Below are 17,735 nucleotides of genomic sequence, written 5' to 3' on the forward strand. Positions count from 1 at the left end.
TTCCTGCCTATCACCTCCCTGCTTCCCCTCCCCCACCCCTTTATCTTTCCCCTGGAACCTACCAGCCTTCTCCTTCCCACCCTCCCCCCACCTTCTTTATAGGGCCTCTGCCCCCTCCCTCTACAGTCCTGACGAAGGATTCCGGCCCGAAACATCGACCGATCTTTTCTATGGATGCTGCCCGACTTGCTGAGTTCCTCCAGCGTGTTGTGAGTGTAGCTTAACCCAGTACTAGTTACAGTTATTTATTTGCACATGCCATTAGAACTGAAGCTTAAACCAGTATTAATTACAGGTCCATTCCTATTGGCCAATCTTGCAGTGTACAAGGCAACAACTTTAAGATGGATGCTTTGTTATCACTAATATCCTCATTAATTCTACCTGTGTCACACCATACTAGTCTCTTCCCTGGGCTCCCTCGATCTTTTAATTAGTCCAAGTTTCACCCTACTCATTCCCTAGGTTTCTTCTCAGGACTGTGTCTAATATTCTTCCTCCTTCCTGATGATAATCTCTTCATTCCATCCACACCCCACTATTACTGTCTCATTCACCACCAGTCCTCTTTCCCCCTCACATTTCTCACCCCTGCTTTTTGCCCCACGACGTTCTCGCCATAATCTTCACCCTGTATATTAATGGGATATCTTGCAATAAAGTCCTTTCTGCCTGCTTGAAAATGTGCACATCATCATACACAAAAAATATCGGAGTGTCAGGGCCTTGCATAAGGGGCCTGCCTGAGCTTTATAAACCTCTGAGTATTTTATTAGGCCAACGGAATGTATAATTGCAGAGAAAATACTTTCAATATTACATTTTTCTAAATCTGCAGTTATGCTTAATGTGGAATTGGAAATACTTTGATAGTTTCAAAATAATTTCCCAAGCAGAATACAGTGGGTTTTAAAAAGGGAAGATGGCAGATTATGTCCATGCAGGTTTATAGTGAATCATTCAGGAATGTGAGTTGCTGTATCTTCTCAGGCAGATTTTGCCAAGACATCAGAGAGTTTCTGCACTGCTATTTGATGTTAAGTGTTTGTGGTCAAATTTTAAGAGTGATTTTTTTTAAGAATCTAAGGAGTTGACAAAAGCAGAGAAACTGTTTTAGGAAATAGTGGGAGGAGTAAATTGTTGAAAATCTAGTCAAGAAGAAAAGAAAAGCTTACGAACAGTTCAAAAAACTAGGTAATGATAGAGATCTAGAAGATTATAAGGCTAACAGGAAGGAGTTTAAGATTGAAATTAGGAGAGCCAGAAGGGGCCATGAGAAGACCTTGGCGGGCAGGATTAAGGAAAACTCCAAGGCATTCTATAAGTATGTGACGAGCAAGAGGATAAAATGTGAGAAAATAGGACCAATCAAGTGTGACAGTGGAAAAGTCTGTCTGGAACCAGAGGAGATAGCAGAGGTACTTAATGAATACTTTGCTTCAGTATTCACTTGGCGATTGTAGGGATGACTTACAGTGGATTGAAAAGCTTGAGCATATAGACATTAAGAAAGAGGATGTGCTGGAGCTTTTGGAAAGCATCAGGTTGGATAAGTTACCGGGACTGGACGAGATGTACCGCAGGCTACTGTGGAAGGCGAGGGAGGAGATTGCTGAACCTTTGGCAATGATCTTTGCATCATCAATGGGGACGGGAAAGGTTCCGGAGGATTGGAGTGTTGCAGATGTTGTTCCCTTATTCAAGAAAGGGAATTAAAGACTAGTGAATTTTACTTCAGTGGTTGGTAAGTTGATGGAGAAGATCCTGAGAGGCAGGATTTATGAACATTTGGAGAGGCATAATATGATTAGGAATAGTCAGCATGGTTTTGTCAAAGGCAGGTCATGCCTTACGAACCTGATTGAACTTTTTGAGGATGTGGCTAAACACATTGATGAAGGGAGAGCAGTAGATGTATACGGATTTCAGCAAGGCATTTGATAAGGTACCCCATGCAAGGCTTATTGAGAAAGTAAGGAGGTATGGGATCCAAGGGGACTTTGCTTTGTGGATCCAGAACTGGCTTGCCCACAGAAGGCAAAGAGTGGTTGTAGACGGGTCATATTCTGCATGGAGGTCAGTGACCAGTGGTGTGCCTTAGGGATCTGTTCTGGGATCCCTCCTCTTCATGATTTTTATAAATGACCTGGATGTGGACTGGAGGGATGGGTTAGTAAATTTGCTTATGACACAAAGGTTGGGGGTGTTGTGGATGGTGTGGAGGGCTGTCGGAGGTTACAGTGGGACATTGATAGGATGCAAAACTTGGCTGCGAAGTGGCAGATGGAGTTCAACCCAGACAAGTGTGAGGTGATTCATTTTGGTAGATCAAGTATGATGGCAGAATATAGTATTAATGGTAAGACTCTTGGCAGTGTGGAGGATCAGATGGCAGTCTGCAGGTCCGAGTCCATAGGACACTCAAAGCTGCTGAGTAGGTTGATTCTGTGGTTAAGAAGGCATACGGTGCATTGGCCTTCATCAATCGTGGAATTGAGTTAAAGAGCCGAGAGGTAATGTTACAGCTATATAGGACCCTGGTTGGACCCCACTTGGAGTATTGTGCTATGTTCTGGTCACCTCACTACAGGAAGGATGTGGAAACTATAGAAAGGGTGCAGAGGAGGTGTATAAGGATGTTGTTTGGATTGGGGAACATGCCTTTTGAGAATGGGTTGAATGAATTTGGCCTTTTCTCCTTGGAGTGGCGGAGGATGAGAAGTGACCTGATAGAGGTGTACAAGATAATGAGAGGCATTGATCGTGTGGATAGTCAGAGGCTTTCTCCCAGGGCTGAAATGGCTAGCATGAGAGGCACAGTTTTATGGTGCTTGGAAGTAGGTACGGAGGATATGTCAGGGGTAAGTTTTTTTTTTACACAGAGAGTGGTGAGGGCGTGGAATGGGCTTCCAGTGATTGTGGTGGAGGCAGATACAATAGGGTCTTTTAAGAGACTCCTGGATAGGTACATGGATCTTAGAAAAATAGGGGGCTATGGGTAGCCCTAAGTACAGGTTCGGTACAGCATTGTGGGCCAAGGGGCCTGTACTGTGCTGTAGGCTTTCTATGTTTCTGTGTAAATAGGATACACTATTTCCACAAAGGAGGTAAAAGAAACTTGTATATTCCCGGCATTTTCGCTCTTTCTCCCACCCTGCCCTGTAGGCTGTTGCTGATATAATTTTTGTTACGTAAAGGAGTTAGGAGATACAGATCAAAGGATCTAAGACCATAAGACATAGGAGCAGAAGTGGGCCATTCGGACCATTGAGTCGGCTCTGCCATTCAATCATAGGCTAATCCAATTCTTCCATTCATCCCCACTCCCCTGCCTTGTCCCCATCCCCTTTGATGCCCTGGCTAATCAAGAACCTATCTATCTCTGCCTTAAATACATCCAACAACTTGGCCTCCACAGCTGCTCGTGGCAACAACCTCCACAGATTTGCCACCCTCTGATTAACGTAATTTCTCCGCATCTCTGTTCTAAATGGATGTCCTTCAATCCTGAAGATGTACCCTCTTGTTCTAGAATCCCCTACCATGGCAATAACTTTGCCATATCTAATCTGTTCAGGTCTTTTAACATTCAGAATATTTCTATGAGATTCCCCCCTCATTCTCCTGAACTCCAGGGAAGACATAACCCTTTCATTCCTGGAATCATTCTCGTGAATCTTCTCTAAACCCTCTCCAATGTCAATATATTCTTTCTAAAATAAGGAGCCCAAAACTGCCCACTATACTCCAAGTGTGGTCTCACGAGTGCCTTATAGAGCCTCAACATCACATCCCTGCTCTTAGATTCTATGCCTCTAGAAATGAATGCCAACATTGCATTTGCCTTCTTCACCACTGACTCAACCTGGAGGTTAACCTTTAGGGTATCTTGCACAAGGACTCCCAAGTCCCTTTGGCATGTCTGCATTTTGAATTCTCTCCCCATCTAAATAATAGTCTGCCCGTTTATTTCTTTCAGCAAAGTCCATGAATATACACTTTCCAACATTGTATTTAATTTGCCACTTTCCTGTAGAGGGCAGCAAGCTTGAAGGGCTGAAGAGCACATCACTCTTCAAAATCCCTTACTATAAATCTGAAATAAAAGCAAAATCATTTAATTAATACGCATGGGGACTGTAAAACAAAATAATTACCCATAGCTCTTCATTATTTATCTTGTGTCCTTTTTTTGGCAATACGATTATCCATTGGGAATTGGGAATAGAATATGTTCTTCTAAACCTCCGTTGTGCCACTGTTTGCTACAGGAGCTGGGATTATTGATGCTGCGAGAAGGTGCTGCAACTCATAGTCTGAGAGCAATACTGTGTGCTTTGACTCTCCTGATGTACCAAACTTACATCACCGTAGTCCTCGGTAAGATGTATCCTTTTATTTCTTCTAATCTTTGCCTGGACAATGGAATAACGGAATTGCGTGTTAGGAGACATTATGATAATAAATCAGTGCAGGATTCAATTTTACAAAATGGATTGGAGATAATGATAGTGCTAGGGAAACACTGAAAATACTAACTTTCTTTCAGCATGTTTTTATATTAGTTTTACAGCTGAAATGGTTATATCAACAATATTGAACTCTTTGGGAGGGCACCAGGTTATAGGATCTTGTTTTGTGTATCTGGCTGCTGAATTTACCCTTTGATGGGATTAAGGAACATGGGTTCTGAGGCATGTTGGTGAATTGGATTGGAAATAGAAGGCATAAGGTAGTGGTGGATGGGTGTTCTGACTGGAAACCTTTAACCGTGGCATATTAGTACTGAGAACTTTATTGTTGTAATATATATATTGATTACTTGGATGAGAATGTATAGCTATTAACTTTGCAGATGACACAAACATTGGTGAAGTTAGAGCTGCTGATTTATGTCCTGTGGTATCTTGTTTAAAGATACAGCAGGAAAGTTGGGCAGAGCGGCAGCAAATTAACTTCAATCCAGACAAGTATGAGGCGATGCATCTTGGGTGGACAAACTCTCTTCGGAGATAGAGAGTAAATAGAAGGGATCTTTGGAGCAGAGAGAATTCTGGAGGTACAAGTCCTAGCTCACTGAAAATGAGGACACAGGTGGGTTAGAGAGAGCAGAAAGCATTTGGTTTGCTTGCCCTTGTAGGGCAAGGCAATTATGTTTACAAACTTCTGAGTGGAATAAAGAACGAGAATCTTCTTGCCAGGGCAGGGAAATCAGAACGAAAGGACACGGTTACAAGCTGAGAGAAGAAAAGTTTAAAGGAGAATGAAGTGGTATTGAATATTTGGAATGAGCTGCCACAAAAGCTGGTGGAGTCAGATGCAATTGAGCATTTAAAAGGAACTTGGTCTGGAAAGAAACAGTGAGAGACAGGTGTAACATGGGCATATGGGATTATTAGCATGGACAAGGTGGGCCCTGAAGTTTCTGTAATGCACATCTCTATGATTCTACTTTACAACAATGACTGTACTTTGTTTAATTGTCCATCTCGAGGTCTCAAAAGATAATTCATATATGAGAGTTGTTCTATTTCTCTTGAGGTGCATTTTAGTGGAAGTAATATTATTTTGGTGTCCATTCCTTCCAGTTGTGTCTTATTATGAAACAAAGTAACTGTTCTGAACTATAAATCTCCTTAACAGGTGGAGGTGAAGGCAACCTCAAGGAAGCCGAGACACTCCTTCAGCCCTACCTCAAGAAGTATCCCAATGTAAGTATTTAACAAGACACATAATCTCCTGATTTGAATTGGGGTTCTGGATTCAATCATCCAGATTAGACCTCACTGTTGAGTAGTGGGATCAAAATACATTTGCATACTAACTAAGGGAAACTCATAGTGAATAGGTTTTAAAAGTACATAAATAACTTACTACGATTAATATTTTAAAATCATCAAAAATATTTTTTATTCGTTGGTGCAAGTCTTATTGTTAATTATTATCTAGATTTCAGGACAGAGGTCAGTGGTAATAAACCTGATTCTGGTTCTGAGATAGTTGGCGTGGCTTTGTAAAGATAAAACCCGACTGATCTTTATTTTGCTGCAAAGTGTATTAATTAGGTTAATGTATTACAGAATTTGCATAGACTTCAGGGCCTTCAACAAAGTCCCACTGGGGAGACCAATGAAGGTCAGGATCCAGGGCAAATTGGATCCAAAACTGGCTTTGCAATTATGTGATTGTAGAGGGCTGTACGTGGTTGCATCCAAGATGACACTGGTGATATATGGCCTCATTTTGTGGGTAACTCACAAAATTACTAGTATATGCATCTTCTGAATTGCTATCACTGAAATCTGCAATCTGTAATTTCCCTTTAAGAAATGTATTTTTGAACAGTCTAAATGAAGTAGCGACTTTGCCTTCTTCTGAAGGACTTGGCAGACTTGACTGTCAGGAATGCAGATACAGTATCTGCCATCAGCAAAATGAGGGTGTCAGAGCTGGCTAAGGTGATGGAGTACATGAGCAAATCTCCTGGTCAATGTAGAGTCACTTGAGAGCAAGATAGACCATAAGACATAGGAGCAGAATTAAGCCATTCAGCCCATCGAGTCAGCTCCACCATTTCATTATGGCTGATCCATTTCCCTTTCTCCTGCTTTCTTCCTATAACCATTCACGCCCTACCTTATCAAGAATCTATCAGTTTCCACCTTAAATACACCCAGTGGCTTGGCCCTCCACAGCTGCCTGTGGCAATGAATTCCATGGATTCACCACCCTCTGGCTAAAGTTGTTCCTCCTCATCTTCTAATCTCCATTCTAAAGGGATATTCTTCTATTCTGAGGTGGTGCCCTCTGGTCCTAGACTCCCCCACTATAGGAAGCATCCTCTTCACATCCACTCTATCTAGGCCTTTCAACGTGCAATAAATTTCAATGAGATCCCCTCATTCATCTAAATTCCAGTGATGGCCCAGAGTCATCAAATGCTCCTATATGATAAGCAGTGTTTTTTCCATAGATGTTGCCTGGCCTGCTGAGTTCCTCCAGCTTTTTGCGTGGGTTGCTTGGATTTCCAGCATCTGCAGATTTTCTCTGTTTTGTCTTATGATAAGCCTTTCATTCCTGGAATCATTCATTTCAACCGCCACATCATGAGTAGGAAGTGGGTAAACATATAACACCAATAAACATCAAAATAAAATCCATGATGTCCAATAATTATATTTATGCTCAAGGTCTTCCCACAGCGTGCCTTAATCTGATGTCACTTCACTTGAGCTTGCTTGCAGCGTCTGGCATGTATCCACTTACTTTTACCTTCTACCCTGACTGCCGAATTGCTAATTAACAGTGCTTAGTAAGGACCTTCCCACCGAGCTCCCAGTGGCCCCTTATGTCAGCGGTCCCCAACCACCGGGCTGCAGACTGGTGCCGGGCTGCAAAGCATGTGCTACCGGGCCGCGAGGAAACGATATGATTTGGTGATATGAGTCAGCTGCACCTTTCCTCATTCCCTGTCACCCACTGTTGAGCTTGAACGCACGTGAGGCCGTTACCCGCATGTCATCCATGTCAGCGCGGGAAGGAGATCAACTCCTCGAGCTTGCAAATGACGGCGGGCTGAAAAGTATGTTTGACATAACATCTCTGCCGGCATTCTGGATCAAAGTCAAGGCTGAATATCCTGAGATAGCCACAAAAGCACTGAAAACGTTGCTTTCATTTCCAACATATCTCTGCAATGAATGCAATGAAAACTAAATTGCGGAATAGACTGGACATAGGGAACCCCATTTGAATATCGCTGTCTCCCGTCACTGCTCGGTAGGACTGTACCGTTGCAGGGAAACAAGCCCAGGGCTGCCACTGGTTCAGCGATATTGGTGTATTGCAATGATTTTATATGTACATACGGGGAAAATATGTGCTGTGTGTTTAATATCCAAACGTTATTTAAAATGTTATGATGCTATTGACTTACTTATATAACCATATAACAATTACAGTACGGAAACAGGCCATCTCTGTCCTTCTAGTCCGTGCCGAACGCTACTCTCACCTAGTCCCACCGACCTCCACTCACCCCATAACCCTCCATTCCTTTCCTGTCCATATACCTATTTAATTTTTCTTTAAATGATAATATCGAACCTGCTTCTGCCACTTCTACTGGAAGTTCGTTCGACACTTACTTCAAGCTCAACCCCTGATAATTGACTTATCACTATATTCATGCAAGGAAAATATGCGCTGTGAGTTTAATATTAAATTTGTCAGATAAATCCTTTTAGAAACGAAACTGAGTGTGTTAGCCACTTATCACCTATATTCTGGTCGTGATTAACGCACCCCTCCCCCCGATCAGAATCGTCGAAAACTATTTGTAAATCGGCACGTCCATGCATGCGCACTGGTGCCCGCGCAAGGCTTCATGGTCATTGTAGTCTCTCGGGGTAAACAACGTATTTGACTGCTACTCTTGTCCATTGGCAACCCTACCCCGGCCCCCCACCCCCACCCCGGGTTTGGCTGGTCCGCAAGAATATGGTCAATATGAAACCGGTCCACAATGCGAGAAAGGTTGAGGACCCCTGTCTTATGTGGTTTCCTGACCGGGATCCACTCGGGAAGAATCAGGATGTGTCCCCCTTTTGATGGAGCACTCCAAGCAGCAGAAACCTGTGGAGAAGCAGGCAGAACAACTTGGGTTAATTTCACACAATAATCAACTAAACCACTTGCCATAATGTGTGTATCAGCCTTTCTGAGAGCGAGGGCTCCTGATGGTGACATAGTTCACCCAGTTACCACTTCAAATGGACTCAGTTTTCTTTCTTTATTTGGGGCTGCTCTGATGCTGCAGTAAACCAAACCAAAGGGGACGTTGTAGGCCACGGTACTCTGTCCTCGTGACACTTAGTCAGCTGTTGTTTGATGATGCCATTCATTTTTTCAACTTGTCCTGATGACTCTGGATGATTTGGGCAATGAAAATGTGCATCAGCCAACATAACTCTTGACAAACATTTCCAGTGAAATGTGTTCCTTAGTCAGGGTCAACGTGACATGGAAATCCCCATCTGGGAATATAGTCCTTTATCAGAGTTACACACATCAAAGTTGCTGGTGAACGCAGCAGGCCAGGCAGCATCTCTAGGAAGAGGTGCAGTCGACGTTTCAGGCCGAGACCCTTCGTCAGGACTAACTGAAGGAAGAGCTAGTAAGAGATTTGAAAGTGGGAGGGGGAGGGGGAGATCCAAAATGATAGGAGAAGACAGGAGGGGAGGGATGGAGCCAAGAGCTGGACAGCTGATTGGCAAAAGGAATATGAGAGGATCATGGGACAGGAGGCCCAGGGAGAAGGAAAAGGGGGAAGGGGGAAAAAAAACCCCCAGAGGATGGGCATGGGGTATAGTCAGAGGGACAGAGGGAGAAAAAGGAGAGAGAGCAAAAGAATGTGTGTATATAAATAAATAACGGATGGAGTACGAGGGGGAGGTGGGGCATTAGCGGAAGTTAGAAAAGTCAATGTTCATGCCATCAGGTTGGAGGCTACCCAGACGGGATATAAGGTATTGTTCCTCCAACCTGAGTGTGGCTTCATCTTTACAGTAGAGGAGGCCGTGGATAGACATATCAGAATGGGAATGGGACGTGGAATTAAAATGTGTGGCCACTGGGTGATCCTGCTTTCTCTGGCGGACAGAGCGTAGGTGTTCAGCAAAACGATCTCCCAGTCTGCGTCAGGTCTCGCCAATATGTAGAAGGCCACATCGGGAGCACTGGACACAGTGTACTGTAAAGATGAAGCCACACTCAGGTTGGAGGAACAACACCTTATATTCTGTCTGGGTAGCCTCCAACCTGATGGCATGAACATCGACTTCTCTAACTTCCGCTAATGCCCCACCTCCCCATTGTACCCCATCCATTATTTATTTATATACACACATTCTTTCTCTCTCTCTCTGTTTTCTCCGTCTGTCCCTCTGACTATACCCCTTGCCCATCCTCTGGGTTTTTTTCCCCCTTCCCCCCTTTTCTTCTCCCTGGGCCTCCTGTCCCATGATCCTCTCATATCCCTTTTGCCAATCACCTGTCCAGCTCTTGGCTCCATCCCTCCCCCTCCTGTCTTCTCCTATCAAATTGGATTTCCCTCTCCCCCTCTCACTTTCAACTCTCTTACTAACTCTTCCTTCAGTTAGTCCTGACGAAGGGTCCCGGCCTGAAACGTCGACTGTACCTCTTCCTAGAGATGCTGCCTGGCCTGCTGCGTTCACCAGCAACTTTGATGTGTGTTGCTTGAATTTCCAGCATCTGCAGAATTCCTCATGTTTACTTAATCAGAGTTTATCAGTTTGTTTGTTTATTGATTAATTGAGATACAGTGTGGAACAGGCCCTTCAGCCGTTTTGAGCCATGCCGCCCAGCAAGTCCTGATTTAACCCTAGCCTTATTATGGGACAATTTACAATGACCAATTAACCAACCCACCAGTACGTCTTTGGACTGTGGGAGGAAACCGGAGCAGCCGGAGAAAACCCACGCGGTCACAGGGAGAGCGTACAAGCTCCTTGCAGGCAGTGGTGGGAAGTGAACCCGGGTCACTGGTATTGTAACGCATTGTGCTAACCACCAGGCAACCGTTCCATCCCATGGTTTGGCTGTGTGTGTGGCTTCCACCCATTTTGAAAATTTGTCCTCTCCACTATCACTACTATCACCAGGACATCTGCATATCCTTGCACTTTGGTAAATTAATATAGTCCACAGGTAGATGTAAAAATGGACCAGGTGGGGCAGGGCACTTAGTTGTGGTAGTTTTTCTGCTGCTCCAGAGTGTGTTTACTGGCATATCATCCTTCTCTCAACTGATAGTTTTTTGCAGTAATACACAGAGGTACCAACTAGAGAAGGGGCAGTGTTGGATCTCCTGTTAGGGAATGAGATAGTGCAGGTGATGGAGATATGTGTTGGGGAGCACTTCGGGTCCAGTGATCACAATACCATTAGTTTCAATATAATTATGGAGAAGGATAGGACTGGACCCAGGGTTGAGATTCTTGATTGGAGAAAGGCTAACTTTGAGGAGATGCGAAATGATTTAGAAGGAGTGGATTGGGACAATTTGTTTTATGGGAAGGATGGAATAGAGAAATGGAGGTCATTTAAAGGTGAAATTTTGAGGGTACAGAATCTTTATGTTCCTGTTAGGTTGAAAGGAAAGGTTAAAAGTTTGAGAGAGCCATGGTTTTCAAGGGATATTGGAAACTTGGTTCGGAAAAAGAGAGGGATCGACAATAAATATAGGCAGCATGGAGTAAATGAGGTGCTCGAGGAATATAAAGAATGTAAAAAGAATCTTAAGAAAGAAATTAGAAAAGCTAAAAGAAGATACGAGGCTGCTTTGGCAAGTAAGGTGAAAATGAATCCAAAGGGTTTCCACAGTTATATTAATAGCAAAAGGATAGTGAGGGATAAAATTGGTCCCTTGGAGAATCAGAGTGGACACCTATGTGCAGAGCCAAAAGAGATGGGGGAGATTTTGAACAATTTCTTTTCTTCGGTATTCACTAAGGAGAAGGATATTGAATTGTGTAAGGTAACGGAAACAAGAAGGGTAGTTATGGAAACTATGATGATTAAAGAAGAGGGAGTACTGGCGCTTTTAAGGAATATAAAAGTGGATAAGTCTCCGGGTCCGGACAGGATATTCCCTAGGACCTTGAGGGAAGTTAGTGTGGAAATAGCAGGGGCTCTGACAGAAATATTTCAAATGCCATTAGAAATGGGGATGGTGCTGGAGGATTGGCGTATTGCTCATGTTGTTCCATTGTTTAAAAAGGGTTCTAAGAGTAAACCTAGCAATTATCAGCCTGTGAGTTTGATGTCAGTGGTGGGTAAATTGACGGAGAGTATTCTTAGAGATGGTATATATAATTACCTGGATAGACAGGGTCTGATTAGGAACAGTCAACATGGATTTGTGCGTGGAAGGTCATGTTTGACAAATCTTATTGAATTTTTTGATGAGGTTACTAGGAAAGTTGATGAGGGTAATGCGGTGGATGTTGTCTATATGGACTTCAGTAAGGCCTTTGACAAGGTTCCACACGGAAGGTTAGTTAGGAAGGTTCAATCATTAGGCATTAATATCAAAGTAGTAAAATGGATTCAGCAGTGGCTGGATGGGAGATGCCAGAGAGTAGTGGTGGATAACTGTGTGTCAGATTGGAGGACAGTGTCTAGTGGTGTGCCTCAGGAATCTGTACTGGGTCCAATGTTGTTTGTCATATATATTAATGATCAGGCTAATGGGGTTGTAAATTGGATTAGTAAGTATGCAGATAATACTAAGCTAGGTGGTGTTGTGGATAATGAAGTAGGTTTTCAAAGCTTGCAGAGAGGTTTAGACCACTTAGAAGAGTGGGCTGAAAGATGGCAGATGGAGTTCAATGCTGATAAATGTGAGGTGCTACCTTTTGGTAGGACTAATCAAAATAGGACATACATGGTAAATGGTAGGGCATTGAAGAATGCAGTAGAACAGAGGGATTTAGGAATAATGGTGCATAGTTCCCTGAAGGTGGACTCTCATGTGGATAGGGTGGTGAAGAAAGCTTTTGGTAAGCTGGCCTTTATAAATCAGAGCATTGAGTATAGGAGTTGGGATGTAATGTTGAAATTGTATAAGGCATCGGTAAGGCCAAATTTGGAGTATTGTGTACAGTTCTGGTCACCGAATTATAGGAAAGATGTTAATAGGAAAGATGTTAATAAAATTGAGAGAGTACAGAGGAAATTTACTAAATTGTTGCCTGGGTTTCATCTCCTAAGTTACAGAGAAAGGTTGAACAAGTTAGGTCTTTATTGTTTGGAGCATAGAAGATTGAGGGGGGACTTGATAGAGGTATTTAAAATTATAAGGGGGATAGATAGAGTTGACGTGGATAGGCTTTCTCCATTGAGAGTGGGGGAGATTCAAACAAGAGGACGTGAGTTGAGAGTTAAAGGGCAAAAGTTTAGAGGTAACATGAGGGGGAACTTCTTTACTCAGAGAGTGGTAGCTGTGTGGAACGAGCTTCCAGCAGAAGTGGCCGAGGCAGGTTCGATGTTGTCATTTGAAGTTACATTGGATAGATATATGGACAGGAAAGGAATGGAGGGTTATGGGCTGAGTGCAGGTCGGTGGGACTAGGTGAGAGTTAGAGTTCGGCACGGACTAGAAGGGCCGAGATGGCCTGTTTCCGTGCTGTCATTGTTATATGGTTATATGTTATATGGTTATTTGTCTGTTGGAACTTTGGATTCCCCACCATTGGGAGAATCTGTCAATCCTCTTTCGCACTCCAATGTGTCCTAGGGAGTGTATTTGCTCTGCTAAATAAGGAGGATGTTCAGTTGGGGCTACCCGTCTTTGACTAGTGCCATATCTCCATACACTATCATCATTTAACAACCCAACATTTTCCCTCCAGGACCACTTCTCTTGGTCTGAGCATTAATTTTGCATTTCTCAAATATCTTCTCTGTTCATCTGTGATACAGAGTTCAGCTTGGTTTCCATGGTGTCAGGTATTGGGCTTTCTCCTATTTTCTTTATTCTTTCCCTTGCTACCCTTTTTGCAGTTTCATCTGCAAATGCGTTTCCACGTTTTCCATCGCGGTCATCTTGGAGCCATCTTTACACTTAATACAGTGACTTTTCATGGTAGTTGTTGACTTCCATATCTACTCGTTCCAGTTGACCATTCTTGATTGGAGTTCCCAAGGCCATAAGAAATCTTCTTTGTCTCCATAAATTTCCAAAGTTATGAACGACCCTGAAAGCATATCGAGAATCAGTGGAGATGCTAGCTGATCTTCCTGCTGGCTTACAGGCTCCAGTCAAAGCTTTCATTTCTGCCTGTTGTGTAGCAGTACCAGGAGCCTTGCTTCCTGAGGCCATCACTTCATTTTCTGTGACAACAGCCCGACCAGTCATTCAAATTCCTCACTCAATGGTTGAGGACCCATCAGTGTACTGAATCAAGTTTGGGTCCAATGAAGACACTTCTTTATGGTAATTTCCATCTTCTTAGCACATTACTGTTCTTGCACAGTCATGATCATCATGGTCTTCCATATCCACTGACACCAATGTAGCTGTATTCACTGGACTTGCTTGTTGGATGATGATATGAGGTGCCTGAAGAACAGTGGACCACTTGGACCACCGAGCAGTTGTCACTTGAGCGGCCCTGTTCATTGTCGGTAGAGTATGCACTGAGCGTGGACATCAAACATTTAAAGTCTGATCCAGCACCATGTTAGAAACAGTCATGACTGCCAGGTCGGTTTTCTGCACTGCTCGTAGATATGAACCCCATCCTAAGCCTACGTTATCTAAGGAATGCCTGAGGAATAACCAACAGGTTGCTGTTGGTCTCCATGTTCTTGAGTTGCAACTGCAATCATGCAGCCACATTTCTCATTGCCGTTCGGGGTAAATTACATTGGTAATAGGCATTGTACGTGGCCTATCAGTGGCGTCAACAGAGCTTTACCAAGAGGGGTTTCTCACAGGACGTCAGCGACGGTTATTTAAAAAAGGAGCTTCGAGAGCATTAGTCTATTGTACGTGGCCTATCAGCCAGAGCACCAGTCATGAGTTAAACAGCCGAGAAGGTTCAGGCATAAAAGGGAGGGAGACACTGACTAATGGAGCAGTCTTTGACGGAGTGATCTGAGGCAGAGTGGTACGGCTTCAGTGATTACAGGTTGAGGTGAGGTAAGTTACCTGTGAGAAATAGAAACAGGAAGTATGTCTGTGAGGCCAGTGTTCTGTACTGGGTGTCGGATGTGGGATGTCCAGGAGACTCCCAGCCTCCCGTACGGCCACATCTGCACCAGGTGCGTCAAGCTGCAGCTCTTTAGGGACCAGGTTAGGGAACTGGAGATGCAGCTCAATGATCTTTATCTGGTCAGGGAAAGTGAGGAGGTGATAGGGAGGAGCTATAGGCAAGTAGTCACACCGGGGCCTCGGGAGACAGGTAAGTGGATAACAGTCAGGAGAGGGAAGGGCAGGAGTCAGTACTAGACAGTACCCCTGTGTCTGTCCCCCATACCAATCAGTACTCCAGTTTGAGTATTGTTGGGGGAGACTGCCCACCTGGGGGAAGCAACAGTGGTTGCACCTCTGGCACAGAGTCTGGCCCTGTGGCTCAGAAGGGTAGGGAAAGGAAGAGGATGGCAGCAGTGATAGGGAACTCTATAGTTATGGGGTCAGACAGGCGATTCTGTGGACGCAGGAAAGAAACACGGATGGTAGTTTGCCTCGCTGGTGCCAGGGTCCGGGATGTTTCTGATTGCGTCCACGATATCCTGAAGTGGGAAGGTGAACAGCCAGAGGTCATGGTACATATTGGTAGCAATGACATAGGTAGGAAAAGGGAGGAGGTCCTGAAAACAGACTACAGGGAGTTAGAAAAGAAGCTGAGAAGCAGGACCTCAAAGGTAGTCATTTCAGGATTACTGGCTGAGGAGGAGGATAAATGTGTGGCTGAGGGAAATGCACATGGAAGAAACGTGCCAAATGTTCTGGATATTTGCGTGGGGTTCTGAGTAGGCACATTCCAATGAGACATGGACAGGATGGTAGGGTACAAGATCCGTGGTGTACAAAGGCTATTGTAAATCTAGTCAAGAAGAAAGGAAGAGCTTATGAAAGGTTCAAAAAACAAGGTAATGATAGGAATCTAGAAGATTATAAGGCTAGCAGGAAGGAGCTGAAGAATGAAATTAGGACAGCCACATGGACTGTCCCCAAGGCATTCTACAAGTATGTGAAGAGCAAGAGGATAAGACCAATGTGAGAGAATAGGACCAATCAAGTGTGACAGTGGAGAGGTATGTATGGAACCGGAGGAAATAGCAGAGGTACAATGGCATGCGGAAGTTTGGGCACCCTGGTCAAAGTTTCTGTTACTGTGAATAGCTAAGCGAGTAAAAGATGAACTGATTTCCAAAAGGCATAAAGTTAAAGATGACACATTTCTTTAATATTTTAAGCAAGAAAATTTTTTTATTTCCATTTTTTGCAGTTTCAAAATAACAAAAAAGGAAAAGGCCCTGAAGCAAAAGTTTGGGCACTCCACATGGTCAGTACTTAGTAACACCCCCTTTGCCAAGTATCACAGCTTGTAAACGCTTTTTGTAGCCAGCTAAGAGTCTTTCAATTCCTGTTTGGGGGATTTTTGCCCATTCTTCCTTGCAAAAGGCTTCTAGTTCTATGAGATTCTTGGGCTGTCTTGCATGCCCTGCAATTTTGAGACCTATCCACAGATTTTCGATGATGTTTAGGTCAGGGGACTGTGAGGGCCATGGCAAAACCTACAGCTTGCGCCTCTTGAGGTAGTCCATTGTGGATTTTGAGGTGTGTTTAGGATCATTATCCTGTTGTAGAAGCCACCCTCGTTTCTTTTTTACAGATGGTGTGATGTTTGCTTCCAGAATTTGCTGGTATTTAATTGAATTCTTTCTTCTCTCCACCAGTAAATGTTCCCCGTGCCACTGGCTGCAACACAAGCCCAAAGCATGATCGATCCACCCCCGTGCTTAACAGTTGGAGAGGGTTTCTTTTCATGAAATTCTGCACCCTTTTTTCTCCAAGCATACCTTTGCTCATTGCGGCCAAAAAGTTCTATTCAAAAGGTTCAAAGGAGCATCTAAACAAACCTGATGCATCTTGGAAACAAGTCCTGTGGACTGATGAAGTTAAAATAGAACTTTTTGGCCGCAAGGAAAAATGGGCGAAAATCCCCCAAACAAGAATTGAAAGACTCTTAGCTGACTACAGAAAGCTATTCACAGTAACAGAAATTTTGACCAGGGGTGCCCAAACTTTTGCATGCCACTGTACATAATGAATACTTTGCTTCAGTATTCACTGTGGAAAAGGATCTTGGTGATTGTAGCGATGACTTGCAGTGGACTGAAAAGCTTGAGAAAGTAGATATCAAGGAAGAGGATGGCATGGGATCTAAGGGGACATTGCTTTGTGGATCCAGAACTGGCTTGCCCACAGAAGGCAAAGAGTGGTTGTAGATGGGTCATATTCTGTATGGAGGCCAGTGACCAGTGGAGTGCTTCAGGGATCTGTTCTGGGACACCTACTCTTTGTGATTTTTATAAATGACCTGGATGAGGAAGTGGAGGGATGGGTTAGTAAATTTGCTTATGACACAAAGTTTGGGGGGTGTAGTGGATAGTGTGGAGGGCTGTCAGAGGTTACAATGGGACATTGATAGAATGCAAAACTGGGTTGAGAATTGGCAGATGGAGTTCAACCCTGATAAGTGTGAGGTGGTTCATTTTGGTAGGTCAAATATGATGGCAGAATATAACATTAATGGTAAGATTCTTGGCAGTATGGAGGATCAGAGGGACCTTGGGGTCTGGGTCCATAGGATACTCAAAGCTGCTGCGCAGGTTGACTCTTTGGTTAAGAAGGTGTGCGGTGTATTGGCCTTCATCAATCATGGAATTGAATTTAGGACCTGAGAGGTACTATATATAGCTGTATAGGACCCTGGTCAGACCCCACTTGGAGTACTGCGCTCAATTCTGGTCGCCTCACTACAGGAAGGATGTGGAAACCATAGAACGGATGCAGAGGAGATTTACAAGGATGTTGCCTGGATTGGGGAACATGCCTTATGAGAATAGGTTGAGTGAACTCGGCCTTTTCTCCTTGGAGTGACGGAGGATGAGAGGTGACTTGATAGAGGTGTACAAGATAA

At 43.8% G+C, this 17,735-nt stretch overlaps 1 protein-coding gene across 6 annotated transcripts in view; it reads left to right on the forward strand.

The window, feature by feature from the left end:
- The window catches only part of LOC134341292 (tetratricopeptide repeat protein 39B-like), a 217,314-nt gene that overhangs the window by 173,469 nt on the left and 26,110 nt on the right, over positions 1-17,735 (forward strand). For all 6 annotated transcript variants that reach the window (XM_063039166.1, XM_063039165.1, XM_063039168.1 and 3 more), the window contains 2 exons: positions 4,272-4,380; positions 5,644-5,711. In XM_063039166.1, the coding sequence (XP_062895236.1) occupies positions 4,272-4,380; positions 5,644-5,711 (177 nt within the window). The remainder of the gene's footprint in view (positions 1-4,271; positions 4,381-5,643; positions 5,712-17,735) is intronic.

This window comes from Mobula hypostoma, assembly GCF_963921235.1.
Source record: "Mobula hypostoma chromosome 16 unlocalized genomic scaffold, sMobHyp1.1 SUPER_16_unloc_1, whole genome shotgun sequence".
Lineage (NCBI taxonomy): Eukaryota > Metazoa > Chordata > Chondrichthyes > Myliobatiformes > Myliobatidae > Mobula > Mobula hypostoma.